This window comes from Anopheles marshallii, chromosome 3, assembly GCF_943734725.1.
Source record: "Anopheles marshallii chromosome 3, idAnoMarsDA_429_01, whole genome shotgun sequence".
In the NCBI taxonomy this organism is placed as follows: domain Eukaryota; kingdom Metazoa; phylum Arthropoda; class Insecta; order Diptera; family Culicidae; genus Anopheles; species Anopheles marshallii.
Window position 1 is genome coordinate 16,723,400 of NC_071327.1, and position 19,718 is coordinate 16,743,117.

General features: G+C 43.7%; 1 protein-coding gene across 1 annotated transcript in view; it reads right to left on the minus strand.

The window, feature by feature from the left end:
- Positions 1 to 19,321, minus strand: part of LOC128711120 (uncharacterized) — a 39,819-nt gene extending 20,498 nt beyond the window's left edge. The window contains exons 1-6 of the mRNA XM_053805985.1: positions 18,689 to 19,321; positions 14,978 to 15,046; positions 14,088 to 14,219; positions 11,011 to 11,183; positions 5,788 to 6,042; positions 1,103 to 1,198 (exon numbers count right to left, since the gene is read on the minus strand). Of these exons, the coding sequence (XP_053661960.1) occupies positions 1,103 to 1,198; positions 5,788 to 6,042; positions 11,011 to 11,183; positions 14,088 to 14,219; positions 14,978 to 15,046; positions 18,689 to 19,321 (1,358 nt within the window). The remainder of the gene's footprint in view (positions 1 to 1,102; positions 1,199 to 5,787; positions 6,043 to 11,010; positions 11,184 to 14,087; positions 14,220 to 14,977; positions 15,047 to 18,688) is intronic.
- Between the last annotated feature and the right edge of the window lie 397 nt (positions 19,322 to 19,718).

Genomic DNA, 19,718 nt, shown 5'->3' on the forward strand with positions numbered 1-19,718 from the left:
CACCGTATCGCGAGCACGCTCGCTTCCAATCTACCCCAAAGGCAATGTTATGATAGGTTCGTTAATACTAATTAATGATCGCATTTCACCATTCACCGTGAACGGTTGAGCAGGCAACCGAGCCAATCATTATACACAACTGGGCAGTAATGCGATTGCTGAACTTCATCGCGAAGAAACGATGGGAAACTCATCGAAGTGCTTCGGTTTCGTCCTCCAAACCAAACTCCTGGCCCACAAATTACTGTTCCGAAGAACCATTTCATCCATCCAATCCGAATCGAAAGTATTTGATTAAATTAACATTTAGAGATGAGACGTGGCCACCAGTCCTCCGGTGGCAATAAAGCAAACAGTGCTCCTCATTAGACGGATTGTGTTCGCGATGCGAGTGAAAGGGAGGATTAATGAAGGAATCTTCCTTTCTAATTATGTTCCATACTCGTTGCCCGTTGCATCGATGCGATTTCCCCACAGGAAGAACCGTAATTGATATCAATTCCTTCGATTATGTCTCCTGCACACACACAGAGATGCAGTTCTCATCGCAAGCCTGAAATGAACATGAAATTGAGGAGAAAGCATTGTGCTAATGGGTTCGTGTTGTTGCTTTGCCACATGTTGCAATTTTTGTTCTTCGTTCGCTTTCGATCGATCAGCGTAGGAAATCCTCTGCTGAATAAATGCAACGGTGATGGCATAGTTGGCATTTCACCAATACGCTCACCGGCAGCTTGGATGTGTTCCGAGGGACAGAAAGACCGAGAGCAGCTTGTTGAGTCTTGTGGGACAATTTGTTCTCCGCAGTGTTACGGGCCCTGCAATGTCCTCGATGTGCTTTATCGTGTATCAATGGTCGCCGGAAGTATGCCAAGCAATAAATGCACATTGCGTAATGAAGTGTTTGCGCAATGTGCATCGTGTGTGTTGGGGTCAAGGCAATCGAAACAAAACCAGATACCAGATGTTGAAGTTTACAGGGGGAGTAGAACTACATTTTATAGTAAAGTTAATTTGTTTCGCAATAAGTATGCACAATCAGTTATAATTTTCTACAGTTATTAAACATTGTTAATATGGTTTTGTATTGGTTCCAACAAACCTTGGTGGTCCGCCCGGGATGCCATCGATAAGGCCAATGTTCGGTGGTGGTGGTGGTGGCGGTAGCAGATCGTTATGAGCTGGACATCGATAAAGGCTGTCCCGGTGTACCGACGGGTTTACGGGTCAGCCATTGTGGATGCGTTTTATTGGCGTCGATATACGGTGTGGAACGTGCATAATAATCGCGACGCCACCGGCAAGATGAATTAAGGCATGGTTTTTATTACATAGTTTTATGAGAATTGAGTGTTGTTAGCAGAATAGAAGAGCAATAGAAGAGAAGGAAAGATGCAAAGAAAACGATGTATAAAACGTTCACTCAAAGTGTCAAGAAGATATTTGTAACGAAATTTTAAGTTTTAGTTTAAAACGCAATAATAGTTAATAGTAAGTTGAAAGTTGTTTTAGTACGTGAGACTGATTTGTATAGTACAATTTACTACAATCTGCCATATGATACATTTATATGTAATTAGGATATTAGGATTCGGAATAAATAAAGTAATGACTACAGACATCAATTAGAAATAATACTACATAGAGATGATTACACATAACAGCTTCTTCAAAAGGTTGCTTAAAATTTGAAATATTTTGATTGAAGAATCTTGTTTTAATAAAAACAAAATAGTTCTCTAGACGATGGGGCTTTTTAACAAAAAGAAGGAAAATACAACAATTAAAATAGTACAAGAATGACTAGGAAATAATCGAAATTTTGATCAATTTTAGTAATTACACAATATTTACATGGAAGGATAGTTTAAAGACAAACCGTTGAACAAGTTTACCTCGTTTTAGGATTAAAATTAAAGGGAACATTATGAGCTGCTATAAAATTATGCAAAACTATTATGTACTAATCTTTTTACCAATTGTTTTTTTTTATGTAAGTTTAGCTTAGGCATACAAACTATTCTATTATACACAATCATTATGTTTCGAAAAGAAATAACCTCTTTATTGCAAAAAACACTTTCAGCTCAACTTGGTTGCAAAAATCTAAAATTCAATTAGAGTTTATTGAACGACTACCAATTTACGCAAAGTCATCGAAGTCGACAGAACAAAATGTACAAGTGTGGGTAAAAAAAAATTCATCCTGCTTCCAAAATCCTAAACTTTCTTTTCAAAATCATCAATTAGTACGATCGCAACATCAAACAACATTTACTCGCGCTGTTTTTGCATTTTCTACGATGGTATCCGACCTGTTTTATCTTTCCTCGTCGTACCAAAACTTTGAATAAATAATTCGATTTCCATTCTGTTAGCTATTTCGTGTGGCTTTGGTTGATGCCATGTTGACGAACCAGTGCGGAAGCTGAAATCCTATCGTTCCGACATGCTGTTGACATTTCGATAGTGGAAATCACTGCACACAGCGCTCCCACGCCGCTTCCCCGTTTGGTTTCACTGTACAAAACCCACCCACAACGCATGTCATGTCAGGTTTGGCATATGGACAAGACCGTCGACTACGGTTAGGTTGTGCTGGATAACCCCCGGGCAGCAAACCTCGGACCGTACCGTAGCACCAATGACAGGTTAGTATTATCTTTCAATTAGTGCTAAAACGTTACCAATTTTACCAATCCCTCACCAAGAGTAGCGTTGCGTTGCCGTGTGGTGTCACAAGTCCGTAAGGAAGCGTAATACACATCAGCTTCATTCCACCAGCACCATTCGGTACATCCTTTGTGGGTGCGGATCGATTGGCACCATGACGACTGATAAACGATCAGGCTAAAGTTTCACCTCGACGATGCACTTTGGCTCTGTTTCGATCCAATTCGAAACTACCCGAGATGGATTGGCACTGCGAACCAGCGGATGCTTTTAACTTCTCATCACAATCAAATTCCACGGTTTCACCGCCGTTTGTGTGGGTGGTGAAGGTTGAACGTGTTGCACTATGTTCAAAAGTTCGGGCAAATCAATTTAAGCGCACAGTTCCAGGCGGCTTCAAAAGCTGTCAGTACCTTTCAATTCACTGTTCACTGAAAGGTTGTGAAGTGATGAGCGCCGAGAGGTTAAACTTGGAAGCTTGTCTAAGGATTAATTTCACACTTCATTACACGTTTCGTTTTGGGTGTTACGATGAATTTAGGAGCATATTATCGGAGCTCGTGAAAATGGGGCTGTTTTGAAACATTGAGCTGAAGATTTGAAGCTAGAAAAGATTTTATGCAACAGTTTAAAAAATATGTGTGTTTTGACTTACACGCAACTCGTACAGAGGTTCAACACAGCCTGAAAGTATGCAATTTGCTAAACAATGCGCTTTAATCAGTATAGACAAGGAGGTATTATGATCTTAACATTAGCACGATCGGCCGAGTACACCCAAGATAGGACCGCCTTTCACTATTTGGAGCAGGAAACGACTCCCAAATAATGTGAATTGGGCTCAAAATCTGGCCTGACCGTTCTTCATGGACAAAAAAAAGCATTTCCTTAAGCCAAAAATATGGTTTGGTCAAATCTAGATATAAAACTGTAGTTTAAGTCCTAGGAACCATCATAATTATATTAAAGAAATAAATTATTATTTGAGCCTTTTCCTTTGAACATGTTTTTCATACGAACTACTGTTCATTATACATAGGTATACGATATCCTTCGATCTTCATGCTCATGTTGTCTTCCACACCCACAATAACAAAGTGCTCTCATTATCATAGATAATGCTCGTTGCACCGATAGCAAACGAACAATGGCTTAACATTTGTAATTTCCTGCCAATCTGCTCAACTTCCATAGATGTACAGAGCGTTTGACATCCATTTAATACCACAGCAGAAATACCCTCTCAATCACCGATGTACGCTTTGGTGCATACACTTCCTTGATTGGCTCATTTTTCACGGTATAAGCCTGCTTTCGGTGAGAGTTTCCTGCTTGCCATGAGTAAAGTTGTCGTCATCCACTGCGTATGCCATTGTGCGTAATACAGTGAACGCACAAACAAAAAGGAACAAGTAGTTCCTTCTTTAAAGATGTTGCACGATCCAAAACCCAGCTGGCTGGAAGCGATAGTCCTAGTTTCGTTTTATGCCTGCTCCCTTGCGTTAAATGAAACGAAGTACGTAAACTGTAATCCAAACGACCCGGAGTTTATCCTTGAGCCTTTGGCACAAGATTCTCTTTAAACTGTCGTGTCTTGGCCTTGGCGCTAGCCAACCATTCGCAGTATGCGCATTCTACGATGTGGGTGTGTGACGTATAAAAAAACACGAAATGTCACAAATGTCGACACACTACACGTCTGTTTGCGAAGAAACAGTACTTCACTCGAGATGGAAGGAAAGAAAACGACCCACCCGAGTGTTGTTATGGTAAGCTGTTGTAGCTTCTGCATAAACGGTTTTGCCGTTTGAGACGGTACTGGGGTTTTGTTCCCTCGCATCAGAACCCTAGAATTGGATACAGCCGGTATTACGTGGGCGAATTTGAGTGAAGCGAAACATTCGCTGCACTCGTGTAGCGCAAGGAAGTATATGTGTGGAATATGATGGCATACTTTCATGCAACGAAACATTCATGCAAAACACCATAATTGTGTCGGCACTGCAGTTTGTACGGGCGGCGGCAGAATAAAGGAGCCGAGCGCCAACAATAAAAGAGAATTCTTTAAAAATTGCACAAAACACCAGGCGCCTCCATTGAAGCTGGCTTCAGTACAGCAGTGTGCAGAACTTCATCACTATAGCAACGGTATGGCATGGTAGGATGCTAAATGTGGCGCATGAAATCCAGCAAGTGAAGCTCGAGATCGAACCATCCACTCCGCTAGACAGTTGATGGAGATGGAGGCTGCGTATGCGGTATCCCGATGACTGCAATTTCTAGCACCCGTTCATCCATTTAGCAACCGAACACGAGACGACTCGAACATTTACTCTTGTTTTCCCTGTTTTCCTCACCAGGAAGTGTAAATAAATGTCCGCATAGATGTGCTACCGATACAAAATACCAACCCCACGGGGATGTGTAATAAAATGGGAGCTTCAGTCATTCTGTTGGAATTATGTCGGGGGGGAAGATTATTTGTTTGTTTCAACAATAATGGAATCTCCGGGCCCGGCTCCGGTTATTGTCGGTGATGTGTGATGGAAAGAAAAGGGGAAAACAATACGGGCGAGATCAGCAGTGGGTTGGAAAACAGTATGAAATTACAGCTTTTCCGTTACAGCTTCACAGTAGGCACAAACGGTGAGTTTGTTCGCAGTAGAGACGAATAATGCGAACGTATCAACAATGGGAATTTGTACATTGGATTTACGAGGAATGAACACCGGGAATAATGGTACAAAGTACTGGGTCTAAATAACACACAATACACACAAGGCATACATATATACACCGGGGAAACGACTGGGACAAATGCTTACAAAGACAAAGGTACCTATATTATAAAACACCATTGAAGAAATCTTCTACTGTTCATTAGTAACGGGAAAAAGGATACACAGTAAACACACAGCCAAACACTCAAACACACGCACACCAAAGGCGAAAGGTCAGACGAATAAAATGTGTTATCTTGTGTCGCAAAACTTGCGAGCCGGCGAGTTTGAAAATTATGATTGTTTGTAATGTGTGTATGTGTGTTACGGTTGAAGGTCATTTTGAGCAGTGCGGATACATCCCCGGGGCTACATCCCCACTTACTACGCCTACCTTGGACCCTCTAACCGTACTGCTTCGTCCTCTGCCGGTAGCCAGGAACCGCCGTACCGCTTGCTGTCACCTCCAGCGGGCAGAGTTGCGCTGCTCCCTATAATTAATCCCGTGCCGCCTCCGCCACCGCCGGCTGGGCCCGTGTTGCCGCTGTTCGATAAAAAAGAGGTCGGTTTTCGGCGGAAGTACGAGCTTTCCATGTCGTCATCGTACTGCTGCAGGATGGATTTCGCTATCGGACCGGAATTGATGTACCTGCAGCAAAACATGAAACGAGAACGAGCGTGAGAGCTGTAGCCAGTGTAAAAGCGGACTGGTAAGATGATATCGGCACTTGGAAGCAGTTTGAAACTTTGCCAAGCGGTGTTTCATGCTGCGACAGTACGAATGGGTACGGGTGGGGGTTTAATTTACCGTCTGCGTAACGAGAATGGAAGTCAATTGTGAGGAAAGCAATGGAGATCACTTTCTTTGGTGAAAAGGTTTTCATTATAGCGCAGCAAAGATAACGTCCATTGGCCGGTACTTAAAGTCTCGACTATTGCTGGCTGTTTTGAGTCTTGGTTACTATGTCATTGGGGTTATTCAAGATTTTTGTACCTTTGAGAAGAACAAAATGATGTGGATGAGCTTGAAAGGGAGGCTTTGTAGTAAGAAATGTGTTTTACAGACACAAACAATTTTACGCCCTAGCTTATGCAATATTCTGTACAATTTTAAACAATGCGCCCAAAGATAGACAATCCTGAAGACTTAATATTAGTATTTGTTCAATATTTCAAGCAAAAGCTCAGTTAAAAAATGTGTAAGTGCTAGACATTTTGCATAGTTTCAGCAGCGCTTTGAAACAACTTTAACGTAAACTGTTTCATCATATTTTACCACGTTTAAAGCACATCGCACAAGTGGGTCAAACGCATATTTTCATTTAAATTAATTCATTCACAGTACAACGCACCCATCCCGTTGCGTTGATTGAGGCAACTTCAAAGTACGTGCTTCCAACCAGCCAGTGTGCCGACCGCGTGGATGAATTAAAATTTCACACCTGCAGCCCCATTTCACCGAAACGATCGACGTGAAGCTATTTCAATCCAAAGCCCCAACGACGGGCGACTCGAGCAAACGGCGATTGTAATTTGTGAGCTGCATAATAATCATTTCGTGTCGCGAGTACCAGTTGTCTTTGGCCGGCAACATCGGTACGTTTCGGTTCCATTTACCATGAGCGGTTGCCGAAAAACCGATCCGTTGCTTAAGGATATCTCACGAATGGTTCTGGGTTGTGCTGCATCAGCAAAATCCCACCAGCGCTCAATCATGAGTTGTAGCTGAATTCCATTAGCATTTCAGCAACCCGAATCAGTTCAACTTTCGACCCGGCTGGAGGACGCTACGTGTGGAACTGGATGTTCCTAACTAAAAAAAAAAAACGAGCACTACACATTTCCTGCGCTATAGGTCCAGCCAGAAGTAAAACGACCCCATGTACCGTTTTTTTTGGAACTGATGATCATGAATATGAGATTCGAAAAATTGCCATCTGCTCTTGGTTGGCCTTTTTTTCTGATTCGTTACCTGTCCTCAAGTCACCACAAACGCACCCCTTGTACGGGGAAATTACGCAACAGCTGTCCACGGAGCGGCATCTTTAGGATTTAGGTCAACCTTTAATAGTGGCCCCGAGAATGAACGAGGTGCAAAAAGGTGTTGCGATCTGTATTTCACGAAACAAAAGAGAGAGAAAAAAAAACAGTCCCACCGCCCAATGTCGGATGGGTTCAAACGAAGGCCAACACCGGGTGCCGTTGATGGAAGATGGGTCACATTCTTTTATTCATTTTTCGCTCAGCTCGAATTATCATAAAAAAGTATATTTTATGCATGTACCGGCTTTTACCTTTTACGAAGCGAAGGGCTGACGCGGGTTACTTCCACCCAGCGCGCAAGCAAGGATTAGAGCTTTGTGCTGAATTTTCATCATGTTCCCGTTCCCGGAGCATCTTGCGGGTTGGGGTGCGAACGCATACTTCCGTGACAAATATTTCATCGTTTATATACCCCTGCAGGGAAAGCAGTTGGGAGTGGTGCTGGTGGAGCAGAAGATGACAGAACAGTCGAAAGAACAGTACCGCTCCGAAGTGAAGGTGTAACGGAAAAGGCATTTTGAATTGAATTAGCCCGACTAAGATGAGATTACCCGTATGAAAGCCATAGAAATAACGGATGAAAGAATCACGTTTGCTTCAATTTCTTACCATATACCTCCACCTCACGGGTTCGTCAGTGTACGTTGCGGTGCTTTGCCGGGCCAAGGGAGAAGATTTGGTTTTTAAACGTAAACATAAAACTCCACCGAGGCAAGGTGAGCAAACGATCCCCGGGTAGTGGATTACCCCATTACCATTGGCGTTAATAATGCTTTTGTATGGTTTTGTTCGGCTGCGATTCAGGCCGAATGGGATACACAAGTGGTTCGCATAGATTGAAGTTATTTATTTTAATGGGCGCCTTTCTATGGCGAGTGAATTCCATCGTGGCGTGAATTTGAATGGGAAGTGCGTTACGATGAATGTGGTGACATTTGAAACAATTTCTATTCAGTTATGCTTCTTGGAATGCAGAGAGGGTTTTCTGCCGGTGAATGTGTTTTTAAAATGGAAACGGGTAATCATCAAACGCCCCTTTTCTTGACAAATCACGTTTTCGGCGCAAAATAAATTCTGATGGAAGTGAGATAGTAGAAAACAATCCATTTTGCTAAATTTCTTTACTAAAATTAACAACAAATGCTCAAAAATGTTACAAGCGAAAGTTTGTATTGCGTATTGCATACTTTAGGGAGGTTATTATCGCTGTACTCAGATTGTCTAATTCATTTTACAAAATTGCGCCCTAAAGTTATGCTATTTGTAACTCGTGAAACATTATTCCATATTTAGATTCATCTGTAATACGATCAATTGAATTATCCAACTATTCAGTATAAACATGCTTTATACATTGCTATAAAAATGACTGTAATACGCAGATGAAATATTACCGATAATAAATAAAAATGAGATTTTCCATAAATCGTTAGTTTGCATCACTACAACTATAAAAGCCTAAACCGTTCTATCGAGATAACAAAGGATTGTTAACAATGTAATACACGTTGCCATGAAAATGCCCATTCGTATCTAAATTTTCCTATGCTTCGTACCTAAAATCAATACTTTTTCCAATCCCTTGATCAAATGTGCACTATTGCAAACAAAATTTAATGCTTTTGTGCTATCTGCGATCTAAACGCAACACTACCTGGACATGGTCTAACTATTGGCACATACCAAACATGTTTCGCCGTACCAAGAACTGACCGTCCACACACGATATCGAAAGTAGGTGCACCATCACGTGACCCATTTTCCTATTTTATTCCATCTCGAATGACCTCTCGCACACAACAGCGTCCGTACGTGAGAAGTGAAAACATTTTACTGCAACATCACAATCCTGCACACGGAACAGTATTTCGAACCACTAACCGATTGTGTTTTTGTCCCTGCGTACAACTCGTTACCACTGACATCGGTGCAAACGGGCACGGAATGGGTGGCGAAGGGTGGCCGAGAGCCTTCACCTAGATAAATTGGTCGAGTGGCAAAAGCAGCAAGAGCATGTGAACTTACCAGCGCAAAAACCACCATCGGGTTCACCGTTTGCACGCTGGACGGTAACTACGACGATGACGACGACACACTGTTTAGTGACAATCCCGGTGGCGTGCGAGTTATCTCCTGTTCAGGCATCTCCACTGTGGACCACAACCGATGGTCGATGGACATGTTTTTCCGATCGTACCAGAAAGACCGACCCGGAGACCGTACATTAACTGAATCAAGCTGAGAAACGTCCGTAACACAATCGACAACAACTTTCGCCGTTCGGACGGTGGTGAACGCACGCCGGACAATATGAGGTTCGTGAGACATTGAGAGCTGGCAGGCGGAGAATGGCTCGCTGATGTTATCACCCGAATAATGGTTGGGTGAGTGAGTGACGAAGATATGGAGCAGATTTCGAGGGTAATGCACACAAGTTTGTCCACCAGAGATCCTACGATCTCGGCATCGGACGTCAGCCGAGTACGGACGTCTGCGAACGGACGATGTCGATGTGGTGCAATTTATGATTTCACCAACTACGGTACCTATTGAACTTCAATTTATCTTCTCTGGCTTTCATCCAAACGCTGTCGCGGCGTCTGTAACCGGCCCGAATGCTCTCGGGTCGGGTTGAGCCGGGAAGCAAAAGTTTCCCTTTTGGCTAAGTGCACTTTCCGTCCGCAAGACTTTCAAGGCTGACCTGACCGTTCAACGCAACGCCATTAGGGCTTCGGTGAACCGGGTGAAAGAAGTGAGTGTGAGATGTTGCACGAACACTGCGAGCTATTAATAGCCCATGCCCGTACGGGCTATTACTGTTGGACTGTGTTACGACGCTCATCCTGTCCCGCTTGCAGCGCGTACACAACCCGACAAAATCTTCACGATGGCTTCGTGAAAATGAGTGTGCATAATTCAAATGGTAATGAATAAAAATTACCCAACGTCGCAAACTTACGAACGTTGCGCTGCTCGCTTCGGGTCACCGCATTCACATTTAACGCTGTGCAGCGTGGTCCCGTGAAGGTCTACCCTGAGATGGTTACGTGCCCGCAGCATCCATAATGAAGAGTTATATTGATCTTGTACCGGTGGTGCAATGGTGAGGCAGCATAAGAAACATTCTTAGAGTTATAGCTTCGCTTTTACGGAGTGACCCGTTCACCGTGTTGAAAGTTCGTGTACAGCAAAAAGTGGTAAATGTTTAGAGTGATTCTTTAGTAACACAGGCGTAATTTAGTTCTTAAATAATGGAATCAACTTCCTGCATTTCTGAAAGTGATGGAAAAGTGTGGTCGGTAATGGACAACTAAATAACATGTCGGGACTGGAGTTATATCTCCACTGCACCAAGTCTTTTTCGTGATTGGTACTGTCGGTTTTGCTACAATCTTGGCCACAAATTGTATTCTTAGTGACAAACCACTCTATTTAAAATCTATATTGTTTTGCCTCAAAGTATGCAATCCGTCAAACAAAAGCTTCTTAGGAGGCATAACTATGCTAAGACAATAATTCTAAATATGATATTGAAGGGTAAAAAAATGTGTAAAATAAAGTCACAAACGCCTACCTAGGGTAACGCTGCATCGGTGCGTAGTCGGCGAGGTTCTCGTCGGAGGGCGCCCGACGTCCAACACAAACGCCCAGGAACGATTGGGGAGCATTGCGACCTGACCAGCAGCCAAAAAATCGCTCACGCCTTGGCTGCTCTATTGAGTTGAGCTGTCGATCCGTCAGGCAGTACTGTAAACAATGAGACGAGAAATAGTTAGTGAAAGTTCCAACGCAATGTACAGAAAAGAGAAAAAAAAGATTTGCAATATATTCAGCTCGCTTTCTAACAGTGTCTTGTGTGTGTATTCATTTTCTCCCACCCGCATTAGCCGCTAAGATACGTTTTGAAACATGATGCGCACAATGAAACAGTTTGAACACATTTCGGTCTCTTCGAATACCAACAGCTTCAATTTCAGTTTGTCCATTCTATTTCCCGGAAAAAAAGAAAAAGGCCAAAGGCACCCCGGATGTCAAACACTGTTGACATTTTCCATTTCCAGCGGTACACAACCGACGCACTTGTTCGATTTGTTTGCTCTGGTTTTGAAGCGTTTTGAGTGGGTGGCACGGGAGCATTGGCAATGAGAGCGATGCACGGGATTGATTCCGTCCTGGCAGGAATGGATGGGAAAATTCAATCAACGCCATCCGGCTAAGGCTAAGAAAATTTGATTCCAGCAGGCCACAGACACAGACGGCGAGTGTGTGTGTATTGTTGAGGTTTTGAGGCGAGAAATCACGCAAACACCTCTAGCGTTCGTTAGGTTCCGCGAGGATCATATTACGCGCGGTGCGGGAATTTTGGAAGGAAATTGAATAAGGGTGGAAATCAGTGTAAAAATTGTAAAATGAATATTTTGACTGTTGCTCCAGGCAATCAGCCACAAACAAGACGTTCGGCAGGAATAACATAGTTGGATCTTTGATGCAAAGAATAAATATTTGCTTTAGCATGTTGAAGCTTCTGAGGCATTTTTATTCTTGAAGGTCATTTATCTTTATAGCTCAGCATTGACTATAGTGTTCAAGAAATATAAACTAGAGCCAATGTATTTTCGGGCTTTCCTCTTTTAGAGGAACCGCGTAATCTTTCCGTAGCAGTGTATAAAATGTCACAATATGGCACCATTTCTTTGAACCGAAGTACTTTTCAATCCTCTACTAATTGGTTGAATATTTTATGGTTATCTGGAAACATAAAACACACCCAACAGCTTTTGAAGGTATGTGTATGTCATGAATTAATAATCCATGCTTCTTCCATAAAGCGGTACGAAAATGTGTCATTGGTACTTTTAGAACGTACGCTAAGCATATTTCCATAATACACACATATTAACCGCCCACACCCACATCACGCCAAATTGTTCTTCCAACAAATTCCTTGGAGAATGTTCCCCCGGCTTGGGTTGGGAAGACATTAGGAGGCAAAAGTTTGCGCTATCAAATTGTTATGTCAAAGCCACCCAGACCACCCCCAGCCGGAGCTCGTTCACCTGTGCAGGGTTTGGAAACATGACGTGATACGGCCGAAGGGTGCACCACCAGGTCGGGACCAACACAAACCTCGTGCGATAACGTTTGTCGGTGGGCAAATTTTCACCTCCCCGCCCGGAATTTCACTCCTTTAACACCTGTCGACCCCGCATCATGTCCTCGGGTAGCTCATCAATCACGCAACAAGCGTTTCGATTGAGAAATGATCAAACCGTTTGGTTGCCGTGGCGGCCGTAGACTCTCCTGGCCACAAGCCCGAGGCTTTTCCAGGATGCGCCCAATCACTCAAATCGTGTACTGGTTTGTTCCGGTAATCTGCTGGAATCTTCAAACAATCAAACCTTTAACGTCCAGAGCGTGCCCGCGCCAGTGCGCCTGAGCGCTTCCCTAGCCCGGGATGATTCGCGCCGCCGATGATTAATGGCTGCGTAACGCTTTGAAGCGAGCGGAGCTATTAATTTCCCCGGAGAAAGCGACAGCGACGCGACAGGCAAGGGATTTCGATCTGATCTTTTGAGGGTGGGACGCACTGCATGTACGACCAACATCACGGGGGGAGACACAAACTTCGCAAAGTTCGATTCATTTGGAAGAGGAAAAACTTTTCGCGTATTCATTGTCAACTGCCATTTCCCTCCATCCGTTGCTATGCTTTCATTAGCGAAGTTTGGTCAAGGGTTCTTTTGCTTCGCTTACAGTTGCGGGTCGGGCACATTTCCTGGCCGTGGTCCACTTCCACAGCGCGGTGCCACTATTGGTAACAGCACTTGGGAATTCTTTCCCGGACGTCGTTTCCATCGCTTTCCGGCAGAGCAGCACAGTAAAAGAAGCCGCTATTAAGCACATAGAAAGAAGGTGCCCATTTAAAGTTGTTTGCTTTTCCTCGACTCCGCAATCAATTATGGTTCAACATGATTTTCAAAATTTTCCACAAACATCCTCTGGCCCGCACCATACTCTGCCCGTTTGGCCCCCTTTATGAAACGAACCATTCCGACGTGCAGGCCATCCGAGCGACTTCCGTAAAGGGACAACTTTAGTGTCAACGATAAAGCATCCCTTCCCCGAACCTTTTGGCCGTGTGCGCCCATTTTGCATAATTGCGCATAATGGTGGACCCATTGACGGTTCCATTCAACGGGGGCGCCGTTCGGAGCGGGCGGGTGACAATTTTTCCTCTCCAGCCTGGCAATCTCATTAACCAGTGGTTCGAGTGGCTTGAAACTGCGCTCCCAAAGCGACCACCAACGACCACCCGGTCAACTGGATTGCGCTGGATGTCCACTGGGCGATTCGTATCTTTTCGCTGCCGGCCAACGTATTACAGCCGAATGAATACTAATGCCATACACATACACACACACACCATCTCGAGAAAGATTGTGCTTTGGATTAAACATTTTTCCCTCCGAGCGGCGGAAGTTGGCACGGCAGAATATCGCACACCGGGGAATACACTGTTTGAGAACCAGATCGGAACCAGCGGCCACGTAGCAGGGTAATCGAATTAACTGTTAAGAAAGCCGTAGCAAAAATTTCCCTACGGACACGTTTGTTTTGTGCGCGGCACTAAGGGGAAATTCGTTCGCTTACCTGCTCGCGTATATCTCCCTTGGAGTAGACGGGAGCCCTCGAGCAGGGTCCCGTCTCAAAAGGCCGTCCCTTCTTTCTGCCCATATTTTCATCTTCGGAGTCGTAACTGCGGGCCGCAAAATTTACCTTCGCCTGAAAATAAAACAACAATCGTTCCATTTATTGGTTTGTTACAGCACCAACGAAAACAGATAATCGATAATGAGTTTGAAAATTGAAATGGAAAATTTTAAATGTAACCAAAAGTATTAAAAAATTTACAGTTATTTAGTTTCACCTGACAGTTTATGGGAAGTACGACACATCTATTTAAAAATAAAAACAGTTTTCGATAATTACATTAATTTACAACAATTGCATACATTTAAGCGTTCCAATTGTACCAGAGTTCAATTTGCGTTTTGATTATAACTTCATTCTAGCGTTATTAACATCACCATTTTTTATATTATTAAACAGTTAAATAGATTGAAAACCCCTTACAAAATAAAGATATTTGTTAAAACTTTCTAAAAATGTAGATTTAACGTGTTACCATCAGTGAATTATCCCTAGACCAATTTCAACGCCTAAATCTATGCAAGTGTTATGAACATTATGAGATAATGGATTTTTTCAATGTAATACATTATTTTTCATGTACATCATTTGCATTCCTTGTAATTAATGTAAAAAAATAGAGAATGATAAAACTACGAAATATGGACAAAACGCCTAAAACCATGCAATACGCACGCCAAAGTGATGTTCTTTTTGCTTTATGTGTTAAAGATTTGCAATGTTTTTATTCAATTTCGAACTGAAATACATTTAATTCATTGATAACAACAGGTAATTTTGACATTTTCATTAAGCAATCGTGTAAGATAATTTAATTTCAGTTCACCTACCTGCGATGATGTGTCGATATTTCCCAACGACGAAGCGTGGTGCAGACCTGGGAAAGAAATAGACGAAGAAGAAAAAAATCAATCTACGGTTAAACAAGAATCAAATTGTACAATATCGTAATCAACCTACGCGCACCCCATAACACCGAACCGAGGATTCACTTTTCTATCAATATGTTCGATAACAAGCTTCTGAAGAAAAAAAAACCGGCAAACGACATCATTAGCAAACGGAATGGAATGTTCGTCCGTTCACAACACCACACCCGACAAATGTCGTTTCGAATCGGCCCACGTATGTGCGCTCCAGTCGGCATGCCATACGATAGGTTAGTTCACTGCACTCCCGCTCAAATGGTGTCAGTACAGCGTCAGGTGGGACATCATTTCCCGAAAACCCACCATCGGTGCTGGGCGGATTTGTTGTTATGCGACCCATTCGGACGAAAACTACTCGAGATGGCTGGCGTGTGTCTTTTGCTAGGACACAAACAGCAGTACGGCTCGGGGAATAATCCACCTAGCTTTACGGCATCTGCAGCCCATTTAGGCTATTTGTTTCGAACAATAAATACATGTTTTCGTAGACGGTGGGCGTTACTTCCAGGAACACAGTGGTGGTGATCCGATTCACGCCACCATACAGCTGCTTGGTGTTTTGGGACAGATAATGTGAAATCGAGACACTCGTTTCGAGTAGGATGGGGAACAAAACAAGGCAAAACACAGTAAAACGGTTGCAGCCAAACCTAAACCAACGTGTGCACAACGGGACGACAAGGACAAGGATTTGAGCCCCGGCGACAGGACAGGTGCAGATTTGTGTGTTTTTATTTATTGCAAAGTGCTACTAAAAGCAAACGCCTTCGGTCTACATTATTTCGTTGAAACATGTACCCGGAAAGGTTGTTGTGTGGATCGTTTTCCAAGGCAACCGAGAGAGCGAGTGGCGTCAGGCGGGACGTTGCGTGTGCGTGGTGATACCTTTCAACACCGAACTTTTTAAGCTCGGAGGAGAACACAACACTCAACGCTATTCGATATCCTTCGAGTGGGATTCTTCAGCGGGAAAATGTTGTGAAACAATGTATTTTATTCCACGAGATAAGAGTTGGTAAGGATATTTTATCCGGATGCATTACAAATTCTTGGTAGATGGTGAAGAGGATCATCCAAGACACTGCTACTACGAACATAGAACACAAGCTGGATGCATCCAGAGCCTCGCTTCATGCAGTAAAGAAGTCACACATTCACTCAAATCTATGAAACAGCTAAATTGCCACCGCACACCAGCTTGTACATTTTCTCAGGTGTGTATTCATCGCGAAACGGACACAATTTGGAGCAGCAATTTCATCGTGCCGCACGTACCATTCCCAAACTTGTCTGCACTCAACGAGAGACGAGTCACGTACCGGTCGTAATCCTCTAGCTAAACGAGACGTATTACGTATGAAAACGACAATTTTCCGCTATCCACCCAACCCTCCTTGAATGCGTGGACTGGACACGTGTACACGCAGGGATTCATTTCACTCAGATAAGAAGTAAGCACCAAACCTTCATCATCGAGCAAACGAAGAGTAATATGGAGGTGTGCCGGGGGGGGGGGTTTTTTTCCTCGTACCCCACAAATGGTATATCTGTTGTGTATTTACAAACAAACACAGCACAATAACACGCGGAAAAAACGTGGCCGTGCGTGACCGGAAAATTCGATTAAGCCCACTAATCGAACGATGTTGTGATGCTTTGTCCTGATCGCTCGGGATGCTATGGACCGGAGTTGTAGACTGTTAACATAGCGGATTCGCAAAGGGATGTAGGGCAAGAGAGGAAATTGAGCATTGCGATGATATGGAAACAAAGTCGTACGGCAATATTGTTTGTGGTGGGAAAGGATTATTTCTCTCTCCACCAGAACAGATAACTTGGCATTACAAATCAGTTAAAATATGGCCCGATGAATAATCAGACATGTGTTAAGCTCAGGCCTTATCTTATACTAAATTAATTTTATCTGGCCCAAGTTACACCGGGAAAATCTTTCACGGAATTCACATCACGAAGACAGAATAGTAATATCGATCTTGAACTTATCAAATTATTAATTGTGATCGCTAAAGCACACAATTGTGCCCGGAGTGTCTGAGCATTTTATTTACAACTGAAAGCAGAAGATAAAGCTACCTTTCGCATATTGCTGCTCCAACTTAAAAAAACGGCATCTCCACCAGCAAAAGAAATTAAAAAACAACAACAACAACAACATCTGCAGTTGGGGTAAGTAATTTAATTTACTCCCGGACGCGCATCTCCTGGGAACGGTTTTGTAAGAATTCCACCATCCGTTTCGTTCATTTTCCAACCAACAATGGCAGACTTGCTCGAGGTAGTACCAGAACAACACACAAAAAAAAACCCCGACATCCATTACTTCAACCGGAAATCGTCGTTCTCCGATTGGTCAGAAAACGCAGCACGAAAAGTGGAGAAGCAACGATAACGATGATGTGCCCTGAAGGAGATGCTGTATTTTTTGTTGTTGTTGGTGGTTCTCAGTAAACGAACCATTTTTTGGACTCTTGCTCCGGAGCCCCCTCGAATCGATTCGCATTCGCTTTGCAAGATCATAATTGAAAGAAAACTTTCCATCTTTCGGACCCATCATTCAGTGTCCGTTCGGTTGGTTGGGAAAGTTTTTTCCTCCCAATTTCTGCAAAAGGGTACTCATCGCGTTTGGGCAAAAAAGGGGGAGAAAATAAATAGCGAATAATAAGAAAAGGAGAGAAAAAAGGAAAACTCACAGGACCAAGAACTTGGAAGACGCAGAAGAAAATTAAAAATCGATGAGCAGTTCGGTTTGGTGTTACTTTTTTGGGCTGTTTTCCTTCCATAACACCTTCGCATCCATCCGTGCATCGTTGTTTTGGAGTGGAAAACTTTCTTCATCAAGCTCGTTATCGTCGTTAGACATTATCGTCACTTTCAGCACTATTCTAAAAGGTAATATATGTCGGTTCCCTTATGCAACGTAATGCATCAAGAAGTTTTCCATTCGCTTCCCGGCATTCCAATAGATCTGCGTCTATTAGAGCACGTCGGATCGGTGTATAGCGGTATGCCCGACCAGCGCAATAATAAACAAGAAGTGCAGAGGCGACCTGCATCTCGAAGATTGATGACTTGATGAAGGAGGAAAAAACTTATCTTTGAATTTGCTTCAAAACATAAAACAAAAGTACACGCAGCATAGCAAAGAGAGCAAATTTCCTGCTGCAATATATTTTGCGTTCCCTCGTTCAAAGTTCTCTAGCGCCTGAGGGCAACACTGATCAATCAAAATGACGATGATTGCGCTATTCTATCCCTTCTGCCCAGTGTGACCCACAGTGTTCCAGCATGTCCTTTACCTTTGTTGGGCAGGGAGCATAGTTTCGGGATCAGCATGCTTTTGCAGTACACTCTGCGGAAGGGATTAGTATTCTTCTACAGCACAGCAACTGTTCCTGCGAACGGTTGGATGTTCAGTAAACATTTGTTCCCGTTTTTCATCCTCAGCACTATTTTCTTTGAATTTTTATACAACAAAAGGGAACGACCAAAAGATTACCGAAGGCGCTTAATTTTGAAACAGTTTACGAAGGTTGCCTGCGGAAAGGAACGGTACAGGTAGAGCACCTTGCATTCGGTCCCTCGCCAACTTACTTCCGGGCACATCTGTTCAAGCACCAACCGTGCACTGTGGAACAGTTTCATGAGCTTTTCTTCATACAGCTGCTCCTTGTTCCGTCCGTACCGGCTCGGGAAGCTGTCGACATCGTGTAGAATGTCCTCATCACTAGCAATACCATGGCTTGCGGGAAGGTTCGAAGTCGGCCCATCATTCACCAGTGCTGCCCTTCCATAGCGCAGCAGGAAAACGTTTCGCTTTCCCTCGTCGCGGAACTGTTCCACAGTGGAAATCCTATCACTGAGCACTAGCACGCGCAGTGCGGCCGTGTTCTCCTTCATCAATTGCAACAATCGTCTTACGGTGCCACCATTTCGGCTGACGACGAAGACGTGCTGGACGTTGTGCAGGCGCGCTAGGGCAATGCCGCACTGAAGAAGTATGTCTCGTGCCGGTTGCGCCGGGCAGTACCGATCGTCACCGTTTGCCGAGGGATCCGGCCGTCGGAGCGGGATGCTTTCACAGGCAGCAATCTGGCGAGTTGCTACGAGCGAACGCCAAAAACACTTCGGTATGTACCAGGGCAGAAGGTCGGCCGGTGACGGGAGAGCTTTGTGGAATACGTCCTTCAATGTAGCACTAACAATTTGAGCCTGTACTTCCTCCATGATTTCACGCGGGACTCGTGTTGGTTTTGACGTGATTGGCTGACAGCAAAGCGGTTAGCAAGGGGTTACTATGCTTCCTGTAAAATCCCCATTGGGGTTACCATGGCTACCAGCTGCAGATTGCTTTTCCCAAACTACGCGTTATTAAAAGAACCGAGTTGCGATAGAATGCATTTCAGAGTGCAATAATGCGATGCATTGTGCTAAGGTTCAAACCAACCACGACAACAACCTCGCAATGCTCTCTAATTGAAAACCATCGATTTTGGGCATTTCAATTGGTGCTTGTTATGGAATTATTATCCTGCATCGCTCGAAACCTCTCAAATTCGTACCCACATCCCGATTATCCGTTACGTGTTCGCGCATGCAGACACATACAGTCGGGTAATGAAAT